General features: G+C 55.6%; 1 protein-coding gene across 4 annotated transcripts in view; it reads left to right on the forward strand.

Annotated features, from left to right (window-relative positions):
• The window catches only part of LOC143824908 (apoptosis-inducing factor 3-like), a 30,373-nt gene extending 23,979 nt beyond the window's left edge, over positions 1–6,394 (forward strand). For all 4 annotated transcript variants that reach the window (XM_077312742.1, XM_077312744.1, XM_077312741.1 and 1 more), the window contains exons 11-19: positions 90–205; positions 1,258–1,329; positions 1,517–1,580; positions 3,258–3,334; positions 4,127–4,244; positions 4,503–4,601; positions 5,247–5,322; positions 6,066–6,170; positions 6,299–6,394. In XM_077312742.1, the coding sequence (XP_077168857.1) occupies positions 90–205; positions 1,258–1,329; positions 1,517–1,580; positions 3,258–3,334; positions 4,127–4,244; positions 4,503–4,601; positions 5,247–5,322; positions 6,066–6,170; positions 6,299–6,374 (803 nt within the window). In that variant the 3' untranslated portion in view covers positions 6,375–6,394. The remainder of the gene's footprint in view (positions 1–89; positions 206–1,257; positions 1,330–1,516; positions 1,581–3,257; positions 3,335–4,126; positions 4,245–4,502; positions 4,602–5,246; positions 5,323–6,065; positions 6,171–6,298) is intronic.
• The last annotated feature ends 6,999 nt before the right edge of the window (positions 6,395–13,393 follow it).

Genomic DNA, 13,393 nt, shown 5'->3' on the forward strand with positions numbered 1-13,393 from the left:
TCTTCCTCCTTGCCTACCCTCTTGGCCAGATTGGCCCTGATCCTCGGGAGAGGTGAGGCATCGCCGCATCTCTTGTCTTCCATGCGCAGGCATGGAGCTGGCTGCCACCCTGTCGAGCACAGCACGCAGCATCCATGTGATAGAGAAGACCGAATTTCCATACCAAGACGCCCTGGGGCCGGAGGTTGGAAACTTTGCAATGCAGGTGGGGAGCCCGGTGGGGGGAGGAGAGGGTAGATGAGCGCAGTTCACAGTCCCTAGCAATGAACCCTTGGATATCATTCATTCATTTATTCATTCATTCATTCATTCATTCATTCATTCATTCATTCATTCATTCATTCATTCATTCCCTTTGTTAGGCATTTGTCCCACCAGAGACCGCCCCCTCCATGGCGTTCCCCCAAGAACAGATTTAAATGGGTAGCCGTGTTGGTCTGAAGTAGCACAATAAAATCAGAGTCCAGTAGCACCTTTAAGACCAACAAAGATTTATTCCTCAGACATAGTCCTGGAGTTCTGAGGACAGGGGTGGTCCCCCACTGGTCAGGATGCAGCCTCTCGGTCAGTGCCTTGCAGCGGCTCTGCCATGTTGGGGGTGGAGGGACACATTCGACAGCCTCACAACAGGCTAGACTCGGAAAGCCCCTGTTCCTCCCATGGACCATCCCCAACGGGCTCCAGGACCTTGCATGCCCCCTCCTCCTCTGCCAGGAAGCACCGACTTACCCGAGGACTTTCTGAGCCCCCAAACCTGGCCGCATCAAGAGGTGGCCCTAGACGACATGAGTTCCGAATCATAGTCTGAAGGTACCTCCAGGGTCATCTAGTCCAACCCCCTGCAGAATGCAGGAAACTCACAACCACAGTGACGCCAATTCCATGCCCAGATGATCCCCCCAAAAACACAACACCAGAATTCCTGGACAGTCTGGCGTGGAAAAAATTTCCCTCCCGAGGCTGATTCTGTGACAGCTCAAGGGATGGTAGGTAACAGTGGATGAGCGAGAAGGTTGTGAGTGTCCTGCACAGTGCAGGGGGTTGGACTAGATGACTCATGAGGTCCCCTCCAACTCTTTGATTCTATGATTCTAAAGTGGCAATTGAAAAATCAATAAATAAATCGAAAAATCAATAAATAAATCAGCTTTTCCCCCAGCCTTGTACACCTCGTATACATTTTAGGCTAAGGCAACCCTACCCAGAATTCTGGGTAAAGGACGTACTGAGTAACGCCCTCTTTCCTCCATTGCCCAGATGCTCCATCAGCAAGGAGTCCTGTTCTCAATGAAGACGGAGGTGGCTGAGTTCTTGGGTGAACACGGGGAGGTCTGTGAGTCTCTCAGGCTGAGCATCGCCCCAGCCTGCCCAGCTTGTCACTTGTCTTGGCAACGGACAAGGAGCAGGGGCACGTCACAAAGGGGTAGAGCCACAGGGGTTGGCAGTCCTTGTGGGACCATGAGAGGGGCGGCAGGAGCCCCCCAATAACATAAGCTCTCTCGCTTCCTCCCTGCAGGTCACCCACGTCCTTCTAGACAGCGGGCGCCAGATCCCAGCCGACGTGGTGGTGATAGGAATAGGTAAGAAACGGTTAAGAGCAGCGGCTTCTAATCCGGTGAGCCAGGTCCGATCCCCCATTCCTCCTCACCATGCAGCCAGCTGGAGGACCTTGGGACAGTCACAGCCCTGATAGTGGTGTTCACACAGCCTCACAGGGCATGTGTGGTAGGGGGAAGGAAGGGAAGGCGATTGTCAGCCACTTTGAGACTCCTTCGGGCAGTGAAAAGCAGGGTATAAGAAAACAGTTCCTCTTCTTCTTCTAAGACATGGTGGAAGATTTTGAGAGGCAGAAAGAGGGCAGCTTGTGCATAGGGAACAAAGGCAAATCCAGGTGCCGCAGCCCCCCACCTCCACTCCAGGCTTCCACTTTAACCCCATCCTAAAAGAGGAGCAGGGGCTTGGATATGAATTTCCTGAATGGGAGGGGGGAAGAGTCAGCAGTGAGTCATTTTTTCCCTATGATCAAGGGCTATTTAGCTAGAGGGGCCCAAACTTCACCGACACGCATTCGTCCAGGTGGGCAGCCATGTTGATCTGAAGTGACCACAACAAAGGGTGCTTTCACACCCACTGAGAATCACACAGAGCTGGAAGAGACCCCAAAGGATCATCCAGTCCATCCCTCCCACCTTCTCAGGGACTTAAAAATCACACATTCCCCTCTTAAAAAGGACCAACGAAGGAGACTCCACCAACCTCCCAGATTTCATATTCCATCTACAAACAGAAAATGCATCCTAATATTGAAGTGGAACCTCCTTCCCCATGATTTGAACCCATGGCTTGCCTCTAAAGCTGCAGTGAACGAGTTGGGCCCCTCCTCATCATGTCTACCTTGTACGTAGCTAAAGCCAGATATCCTATCACTCCTTCCCCTCCTCTTCTCCAAGCTGCACACACCTGACCCTCTCAACCTCTCCTCCCAAGGCACGGATTCCAGGCCCTCAACCAGCCTAGTCATCCTTCTAAATATAATACATATAAATAAATACTAAATAACGCCCGTTCGGGGTACTTGGGAACTAGTGATTTCACTGTGTGAAATGGGAAAATCCCCTGGCAAACGATCGCTGACGTGCATTATTATTTAGCCAAGTTTAATCCCGGCTATAAGCTTTTGCGCTCTTCTTGGAATGGCACTCGTGTGCTAGAAATCATTCCCACTAGCATTCTGTGCTCTGACCACCAGGGGGTGCCACACACACATACAGCAGCTACAGGGAAGCCAGCCCCTAGAGCTGGCAGTCTCCAGGGAGGAGGGGCAGGACCTATTGGCCAGTACCGGACAGTCACTGCCTCCCCCAGAGGAGCTGCCTATTGCTCCACCTCTTCCCACTGCTCGCAGCTCTCCCAACTGTGCCCCTCCGCCACCCCAGAAAGAAGGGTGGGGAGGAAGGCTATTGAGGACGCTACGCCAGGCAGGTGAGCAGGGCATGGCCTTGGCCGGGGGGGCTGAACATGTCAGTTCTCTCCACAAGCGAGCCATGTCTGCTCCCATTTGCCGCCTTGCCCAAGCAGCCTATTCACTTTACCAGGCTTGACTCTCAACCTTCCTCTCCGTCCTCCCCATGGCCCTTCTTCAGGAGCGGCTGGCTTCCGCAGCTTGTGCCACAAGGCTTGGCATCAAGGGGAACACCCCCTTCTCTGCCTCCCTACCAGGCCTGGCTCCTCAACCCCCTTCTTCTCCTTCCCCGCAGGAGTTGCTCCCAACACCCGCTTCCTTCAGGGCAGCTCCATCGACCTGGACCAGAACAACCATGTTCTTGTGGACCTGGTAGGTTGAGGCCCATGGGGGGATTTGGCCGGGACCCCCAAGCTCAGTCCCTTCTTTCCCAGCGGGGGTGTCATGCTTAAGAGCTGCAGCCTCTAATCTGGAGAACTGGGTTTCATTCCCCACTCCTCCGCATGCAGTCAACCTTGGGCTAGTCACGGTACTCTTAGAGCTGTTCTCTCAGCACTCTCTCAGCCCCACCTACCTCACAGGGTGTCTGTTGTAGGGCGATTCAAGCGGGTAGCCGTGTTGGTCTGAAGCAGCAGCACAAAACCTGAGTCCAATGGCACCTTTAAGACACACAAAGATTTATTCAAGGTGTGAGCTTTCGTGTGCATGCTCTGAGGAAGTGTGCCTGCACACAAAATCTCATGCCTTGCATAAATCTTTGTGGGTCTTAAAGGTGCCATTGGACTCAGATTTTGTTGTTGTAGGGAGAGGAAGGAAAAGGTGTTTATAAGCTGCTTTGAGACTCCTCCAAGAAAAGCGGGGTATAAAGACCACCTCTTGAGAGCCAGTGTGGGGTAGTGCTTAAGAACGAAAGGACTCTAATCCAGTGAACCGGGTTTGATTCCCCACTCTCTCTCCACATGCAGCCAGCTGGGTGACCTTGGGCTAATCACAATTCTCTTAAGAGCTGTTCAAACAGAGCAGTTCTGTTAGACCTCTCTCAGTCTCATCCGTGTTATGGGCAGAGGTAGGGCGATGTGTGTGTAGGTCACTTTGAGACACCTTCCGGTAGTGAAAAGCGGGGTATAAAAAACAGCCCTTCCACTTCTTCTTCTTCCCCTCCAGTTCATGAAGACCAATGTCCCAGGTGTCTTTGCTGCTGGGGACGCGGCCGCCTTCCCTGTGGCCCTGTTCAGCTGGAAGAGCACCCACATCCACCACTGGCAGATTGCCCAAGCACATGGTAGCAAACCCCTCCCCTTCCAGGCTTGGCTGGGGCGAGGGGAGGTCTGCAGTAGGCAAGTCGCTAGACCTTATTGCTGCAAAACTGAACATGCTGACACTGGAGCTAACCGGTAGCACTGCCTGCGGCTTTCTGAAATCTCAACAAAGCCCAGGTTGCAAGGGGCTTCAGGGTCCTGCCCAGGCCAGCCTGTGGGACCCACAGCCCAGATAAAGCCACTCCCCCCCCACACATGACCTCTCTTCCTTCCCCTGCCAGGGCGGGTGGCTGCCCTCAACATCCTGCAACGGGAAGAGAAGCTGCACACGGTTCCATTCTTCTGGACCAAGTTAGGCGGGAAGGTCATCCGATACGCAGGTAACGAAGACGGCAGAGGCAGGTTAGCCTGGTCCCCCCTGGACGAGTGGATAAGGTTGGCAGCTCCTGTTGGGAATCTCTTGGCGGCTTGGGGGGATGAAGCCTGGGGTGGACATGGACCTCAATGGACAGCTGTGCCATAGGGTCCATCCTCCAGAGCATGGGTGGCCAAACTGGCTTTCTGGATGTCCGTGGACTACAGTTACCATGCACTCTTGCCAACATGGTGCTGGCAGGGGCTCATGGTAATTATAGTCCATCCAGAAAGAAACAGTTTGGCTTCCCCTGCTCCAAAGTATTCCTTTTCTCTGGAGGAACTGATCCCTGTAATCTGGAGATGATCTTTAATTCCAGGGGATCCCCCCCCCCAGAGGCTGGCATCCCTAGGGAGAGCAGGGTTTGGGATCCAGAGCAGAGCTATGTTCCCAGAGGGACCCTGGTGTGGCTGGACAGGGACCTGCTTACTGCAGCAGGTCACAGAAGACAGCTCCCCTCCTAGGTGGGCCACCAACCTGCTGCTCCTGCCTGATACCTCTGCATCCTATTTTCACCTTGGCCAACCTGTCATGCTCCATCAGTCTCCTTGGCCAGGCGGGTTACAGAATCTTGGATCAGGAGACCTCATGTCCTTCTTTTGTCACTTAGGCTATGGGAAAGGCTACACAGACATAGTGGTGAAGGGCAAACTGGACGAAGAGAAGTTTGTCGTCTTCTACATTCGGTGAGTGCAGCGTTTCACTGCAAGGGGGTGGATGGGTAGGGAGGGCCCAATGGCTGCTGGCCGAGCCCCTCTCTGGACAGCAGGAGAGAGAAGAAACTGAGCAGGAGACCAAGACTGTAATAGAAGCCACATTGGATCAGGCCAATGGGCCCACCCAGTCCCACCCTCTGTGTCACACTGTGAGCAAAACCCAGGTGCCAATCAGGAGGTCCCCCAACAGGGCCAGAACTCCAGCAGCCCTCCCACTGTGCCCCCCCCCCAGAAGCACCAAGAACACAGAGCACCCCTGCCCCAGTCAGTGTGTTTTGTCTATAAGGTAAAGGTATCCCCGGTGCAAGCCACCTAGTCATGTCTGACCCTTGGGGTGACACCCTCTAGAGTTTTCTTGGCAGACTCAATACGGGGCGGTTTGCCAGTGCCTTCCCCAGTCATGACCGTTTACCCCCCAGCAAGCTGGGCACTCATTTTACCGACCAAGGCTGAGTCAACCTTGAGCCAGCTGCTGGGATTGAACTCCCAGCCTCATGGGCAGAGCTTTCAGATGGCTGCCTTACCACTCTGCACCACAAGAGGCTCGATTTTGTCTAATACCTTGTGGCTAATAGCCTCTGACAGACCACTGTTCCATGTGCTTCTCCGATCCCCTCTTGAAGCCGTCTGTGCTTGTAGCCGCCACCACTTGTCAAGGGAAGACCGGATCCCCCAGGCTGCGGGTCTCTCACGGGAACCTTCTCCTTGCACAGGGACAATTTTGTGACTGCAGTGGCCAGCCTGAATTTTGACCCCGTGGTGGCCATGGTGGCCGAAGTCCTCTACACAGGAAGGCGGATCACCAAGCAGGAAGCAGAGTAAGCGATTTGGGCTGCATGTACACTTCTCCCCCACCCCCCCCCTATTTGTTTTTTAGGAGCATCGGCAGAGCACTAACCCCATGCGGCTGCCTATGCTGGAGACTAACTGGACATCTCTTTTTTAGGAGAATGGATGTGTCAAATATCAACCAATGTACCAGCTCCTCAGGTGGAGACGAAGCTGCCGCTAAGCTGCAATAAATTATTATATTCAGCTGGGATTGGGCTCATTTTTTTTTGTGTGGAAGCAGGAATCAGAGAAGGCATTCCCACAGCCCAGACCCCAGCTCCACTGAAGGGCCAGGACTCCAAAAAAGATTTTCCGAGGAGCCCTGCTGGAACACTCCAGCAATCCGTCCAATCTGATCATCCCATTTTCCTGAACTCAGTGAGGCCGTGGTTCAGTGGAACAGCCTCTGTTCGGCCTGCAGCAGGTCCCATGTTCAATCCCTGGCATTTCCAGTCAAAAGGATCAAGGACTGGCTGACGTGAAAGACTTCCGTCCAAAGACTCTTGGAAAACCGCTGCCAGTTTACCAGTAACATAATAATGTTCTGATTCAAGAGGAGAGCTTCATGGTCTTCAAAGTGTAGCCATGGAAGGAAAACTCAAGAAGTTGAGGCCTTCCCCTGATGTTACTTCCTGGCACTGGTATTCAGAGATTTACTGCATCTAAATATGGAAGTTTTCTTCAACCACCATGACTAGTAGCCACTGCTGACCCAGGGGGTGTCTCTACACTCCTTTCAAGTACATCAGTACATTTAGTTTTAAGGATGTCCAAAGCTGATGCAGATCTATGGCCTTATAGGCAAGCTCTGGTTGCCTTTCTCAATCTCTAAAACAGGGGTGGCCAAATTGTGGCTCTCCGGAGGTGGTGGCAGGGGCTCATGGTAATTGTAGTCCATGCACATCTGGAGAGCTACAGTTTGGCCACCTCTGCTCTAAAAGGACATTGCAGGGCTGGAACAAGTGGAAATGTGTAACCAAACTGAATAAGAGGAGAGGGGTTCATTTCCTAGGATGAAAGGCTGGAATCTGGGATGTTCCAAGGCCGGGGGGGGGGGGGAACGACACTAAATGAAGAAATAAGATCTTGTCAAATTATGTGAAGGGCTGCATGACACAGCCTCTGACCAGGCTAGATACGAGAGCCTTGTTCCTCCCATGAAAATCTCCCTCATCTGCCAGGAAGCACCAACTTACTCGGGGCCTTCCATTCTAAAAACTAACTGAATGCAAATTTCCACTTCTGGAAGTAACCTCACCGTCTTAGGGTCTCTTTTTCGGTGGAATGGCAGCACGTCAGTGTTTGAAAGAAATACATTTCGGCCCGGAAATTTTAATTCCCCCTATTTGGCTGAGACAGCCAGAAAACAGCAATCCCCCACTTTTGTCAGCAGAGGGCGCTCCAGCCCAGGCCATAGATACGTACCTTGTGCTCTACACAGGAAGGGGGTTAACTTAGTTGGATGAGATGGGTGGGGGCAAGACAGAGACGAAGGCAGTCCCTCCCCCGGACAGGGCAGTGCAAGGCCCTCCTGACTAACTGGACAGGCAGCCCGCCGGGTACCGCTCCCTCCACCCTCTGTACTTCCTCATAGGCACATGATAGCTGCAGAAGCACTGGGAGTCAAGCACAAATCAGGGAGGGCTGAAACCACCCTGGAGGCAGCTGCCTTGCATTGGGGGGGGGGGAGCAGAGATGCGACCAGCTGAAGACCTTCCCACCCTTCCACCACTGGTCCCACTTGAGAAGCTCCTGCGGCCCACACGCCACCCAGAGAATCCACAGCTGGCAGGAGGAAGGAAGAAGGCCTAGGCAGCTGGCCATTTCAAGTCCCAGTGACAGTCTTCAAGATAAGTGTTTTATTGTGACAGTATAGGAAGGGCGTGGCGCTCCTTCGTCAGAGGCACAAAAGACGGACTTCCGAGTTGACCCACGCATTGATATAGCTATTGAAGGGGGGGGGGGAGGGGTCCAAGGGCCGTGAAATGCCAGCAAGCCGGCAGGCCTGTATCACCTCCATGCAAGGCCCCGGTGTCCATGAATGCGGTCCAACCATGTCTCACTCGTGGGAATGGGCAAGAACGAAACCTTTGTCCAGCGGCCGTGGGCGAGCGAGCTTCTGGCTGCCGCTCATTCAGTCCCAAACGCATTCTGGAGCCGATCTCTGAAGTCCTTGGGTTGTATAATGGCGGCCAAGCACGCAGGATCCGGGGCGGATGCCCAGCGAGGGAAGAGGCCTTTGCCCCAGGGCACAGCGCTCCTGGCATCCTCTGTGAAACGCCTGCAGGCCAGGGGAGGGACTGCCTGTGTCCTCCAGAGGAGGCCCCCCAAAAGAGAAGCTAAGCAAGCCCCCTGACACACGCATAACCTTCCCTCTCAGGCAGCACGCCCTTTGCAGCAGCCAGGCTTTCAAGCCCCCACCCCCCAGGCCGAGACCTCTGGAAGGGAAGGAAAACAGAGACAGCCACTCCGGAGCTCAGTGGCTAAGCACATTTAGAGTTTTATCCATGCAAGGCCCTGACTCGATGCCAGGCATCGGCCCCAGCAAGGCCCCTTGCACAACAGCCAGGCAGGAGCCCCCCTCCTCCCACATAAGGCCCAACTCCACCCCGGACTGCTGGCGGCGGGGCCTGAAGAGGAAGGCTCCAGAGCTCTCAGCCAGTCTAAGCAGCGGCCCTGAGCTCCAGGCAAGAAAAAGATCATGTTTCTCAACCCAGGAGATCCCAAGGGGCGAGATGCCAGGACACCAGAAGGTCCAGCAAGAAGCTCTGCAAGAGAAATCTCCAGCTGGCCCACCCCATGGCCCAGGCAGCTCTGGTCGAGCCAAATGGCCCACTGGACAGGTCAGCTCTGCTTGAGCAGGGTATAGTCAAGAGCCCTCTGGCCTGCCTGGGAGTAGAGCTGACTCGGAGCTGGCTCACTTGTTGCTTTGTGCCCAAAGCCCCGCAATCCTTTCCCACCCTGGCAGAAGGGTAGAAGCCTAACCCTTCCCCAGGTAAAGGGGGCACCAACAAGGGGCACCAGGAATGTCCCACTGCTTGTGTTTTGCAAGGCTCTTGAACAGCCCCAGCTCTTTCAGGGAAGGAGGGGAGGGGGGTCCAGCCCAGGGCTGTTTGGGGACAGGCACTCAAGACACTGAAGGTTACAGGCAGAGCACAGGGGTGCCTTTTGGAAACCTCCCCGAAGTTAGGAGCCCCTGGCTTGCGCAGCAGGCAGACACACATACACAGGCACCAGCAGGCACCCTCTACCCCAGAGGAGGTCTGGTCCTTCCCAGCCACCCAGCCACCCACTCCGAGCCGTCCGACTCACCTGTCTGCCCGGCCGGCCTAGTCCGCCCCGTCCAGTCGGCGCCGAAGAGAGCGGCCACGGGCCACAGTTCTTCAACTGGCAGCTTTAGCGGCTCGGAGGGACATAAAGCATGCCACTGAAGAACTGCGGCCGGGTAGCCCGGAGGAACAGGCCGACGACTCCCGCCGGAGGGGAGGGGAACGGAGCCCAAACGCCCGGCCGCCCGCCCCCGCCGAGCCCTGGCCCCGGCCCCAGGCGACCGCAGCCGCCCTCGGGCTTCTCGCCCCCCGGCCCGAGCTGCTGCGACATCGCCGGGCCCAGCGGCCCACGGAGCCGGGAGAAGGGCCGCCACTTACCCTCCGCCGACGGTGGGGGGTCGGCAGGCGGCCCGGGCAGGCGAAGGTGGCCGGCGGCGGCGCAGTCCGCTCCGGCCGGGCCAAATGCCGCACATTCCAGGCGCGCCTGGGACAGCTGCTCCGCATTCCAGCCGTCTGCCGGCCCCGCGGCGTCTGAAGTCGGATCCAAGGGCGGGCTCCGCCCCCGCCCGCCTTCCAGCCCGGGGATCCGAGGCATGAATCAGCAGCTCCCAGAGGCCCGGCTGTGCCTTGGCTCCGGCCGCAGGGAGGCTCCGTCCTTGAGCCGCGGGCTCCGGAAGGGCGGCCCAGAAACTTTTCGTTCGCCCCGTCCAGCCGGGCTGGCTGCTTGGCAGGCTGGCACAGAGAGAGCGAGGGAGGGAGGACCCGGGGCCGGCAGCGAGGCCGCCCCGCTCGGCACAGGGGCGAAGGGAGCCTGCGGTCGGCCCGGCCGTCTGCTCTGCCTCCGGCGAAGCGAGCGAAGCCGGGCGGCGGCCAAGTTTCCGCCCCCTCGGCGCCCCTTCCGCGGCCCCCGGTTGCATAACCAGCGCCGCCGCCTGCTCCTTGGCCCGGGTCTGCCACGCGGCCGGGAGGGCTGGGGCTCCGCGAGGGGGGAGGGCCGCGCTCGGTTGTCCGCCGCCGCCGCCCGGCTCGTCTTCCCCGCCTGGTGCTCCGTCTCCTCCGGCACTCACCGGCTCTCGCCGTCTCTGATCACCTGGCTGCCTCTGCCGCTGCCCAGGCGCGCCTCCTTCCGATTGGCAAGCCAGCCCGACCAACCAGGCGCCCGCGAGGGCTGGCTTTGTAACCGCCCTCCTCCCCATTGAGATAAACCTCGAGAGGCCATTGACAGAAGGGGCGTGGCTTAAGAAAAAGCAGCTGCGTTCGCGAGGCGCGCTGGGAAATGTAGTCCAGGGGGGGCCTTCTGCTTCCCCCCTCCCATCATGCCCCGCGGACTGTGAGTTGGCATTTTCAAGGGAGGGACACTAAGGGCTAGTGATGGCAACCGGGGAGGGGCGTCGCGAAGATGATTCCCAGTTTCCGCGTCGCTGTTAGAGATTTATTTTCTCGCAAACTGGTGGAAAAGCGGGTCGCATAAAAATGCTGCGCAGGAGCGGGTCGGCCGTCGCTCTCTCCCTGCCGCCCCCCCTCCTCCCGCGCACTGCAGGTTGAAGAACAAGTGACGCAACCAAGATTCCGAGAACTTTGTTGCAAACTGCTGCAGCCAATCAGAAGTGACTGGGCCTTCAACAGAGCGCCAATCAGAGAGAGCCGAGGGGGCGCGGCCAGGGGAACTCAGCTGAACCCAGTGACTTGGCAATCCTTGCCGGGCGGGCGATGACTGTGCAAATTCTTTAAAGGGCCAGGCGCGCCCTCGGCGCTTCAGCGGCGGCGACTCCTCCTGAAAGCAAGCAGCAGCGGCGCCGCTCGACGCTACTCTCTGAGCGTGTGCAGAGGATGCGGGCTCTGCTTTGGAGCCCCTTTGCTCCCCGACGGGGAAACTGCGACGTTTGACGGATGGAGGTGCTCTGAGCATATGCAGAGTGCCTTTTCTGCTCCGTAGATGTCGCCTCCGCCTACCAGTCTGGCTCCAGAACTCCGGCTTGTTAGGCCGACAGAGGCCGCCTTGCAGAGAAGAGCCCCCCTCCCCGCACAGCATACCGCTGCCGGGTTGCCCTTCGCCCCACTAAGAGCTAAGGATGCAAAGCAGCAACAGGGCACTCGGGGGACCAATCAGCTGTTTCCACATCTCGGTCACGTGACTGCCACCAGCGGAGGAGCCGCAGTCGCTGGGGTGGGGGGCGGATGGAGGCGAGCGCGTAATTTTTTCCCCGGGGGAGCGCCGGGGCTGGCTCTTAAAGGAGCCGCGCTGCAAGGGAGGGGGCTGCTTTACCCGTGCAGCCCGGCTGATCGATTGAAGTACTGGAGGGAGAAAGTTTGAGGCTCAGGGAAGTCGCAGTCACCGGCCTCCCTCCAGACAGCTTCAAAGGGAAATTCCAGCGTGAAGAGGCAGAAAACAGAACTCATCAAGAAATGTCCCTGCGTTGCCCAAAACCAGCTCGGACAGCTGTTGATTAGTTCAGCAAAACTTTTGTGTTACTATTATTTAGGATTAGGACCCCCTACTGGAAATGGCCTCTACTTCAGACTGTATATAGATTTCTCACACTAGTGTTACCCAAGTGGGGTTGTTTGCTTGGTGTGTCCAGGCCAAATGAAGAACGCAACAGGGAGATTCCAGAAATAGAGATTTATTGCAGAAACATGGTCCATAAGTATCAGAATACAATGCATAAAACAACAGAGCAAGATTAACAGCACAATAGCTCCATGTTCTGTATTTTTCTTTTCATTATAACTTTAGAAATGGATATAATTTAGTTCATTTATTTAGTTCCTATGTATTTACTGTGTTCATTTATACTCCATCTTTATCGCCTATTGGAATGTAAAGCAGGTTACAGCCCCCTCTCCTGTTCATTTATATTTTTTATTTAAAGCATTTTTATATCACATGCCCATCCAATTGGGATCCACAAAGCAGTGAATATAAAAACAAACAAAATATTTTTCAAATTAATTTAAATACATCAACATACAGCACTAGGAGTGCAAAAACATGTTAGTGGAGGGAGGCTAATGAAAGTCAGCCGTAGAGATAGATGAATCTCCCTGGAAGGCGAGTATAACAGTTCTGGTGCCATCACAAAGAAGGCCATTTCTCACGTCATTCGCCTGTCGTGCCTCAGAAGGCAGGAGCAATTGAAGCAGGCCTCTGAGAATGACTCAATTTGGTGGGTCATCCTCACAACAACCCTGCAAGGACGGTTAGGCTAGGTGACTAGTCCCCCAGCAAGCTTCCTTGACTGAGTGGGGATTCAAATCTGGGTTTCCCTGATCCTGTTGGGACACTCTTAACTACTACATCATACATAGGAGACCTGGCCCTTGGGTTTAGGAACGGTTGAATGAAATCAGAAGTTGGACATTGCAAGATGAAGCTCATGATTTCAAGGTGCTTCCATGGATCAGCCCCCCCCCTCATTTTAAATGCCTCTGGCATTTCCCAACCTGGAGCTGGCACCCCTAACTCTGGGGCCAGATCTGGTGCAGGAGGGTCTTCTATTGGTGCCTTGAAGGCATCCAATGAAGTACAGCTTTGGCTGCAGTCCATCCCTGTTTGCCTCCAAGGTGGCACTGAATTCCTCTTTGCTTTGCAGCGGGACTCCCCCCAGCCAATGGGCAGAGTTTTCTGGACTTGCTGCTCCCTACGTTTGCCAGCCTCCAGGTGGGACCTGGAGATCTCCCAGAATTACAACTGACCTCAAGATGACAAAGATGAGTTTCCCTGGGGCAAATCGGGTGCTTGTGAGGGTGGAATCTATAGCATTACACTCTGCTAAGTTCTGTCCTTTCCCCAGAGCCTACCAGATCCAGCTTGGTGCGGTGGTTAAGAATGGTGGCCTCTAATCTGGAGAAATGGATTTGATCATCACTCCTCCATATGCAGCCAGCTAGGTGCCCCTGGGCCAGTCCCAGTTCTTTCAGAGCTCACCTAGCTCACAGGA

Source organism: Paroedura picta, chromosome 15 (genome assembly GCF_049243985.1).
Source record: "Paroedura picta isolate Pp20150507F chromosome 15, Ppicta_v3.0, whole genome shotgun sequence".
In the NCBI taxonomy this organism is placed as follows: domain Eukaryota; kingdom Metazoa; phylum Chordata; class Lepidosauria; order Squamata; family Gekkonidae; genus Paroedura; species Paroedura picta.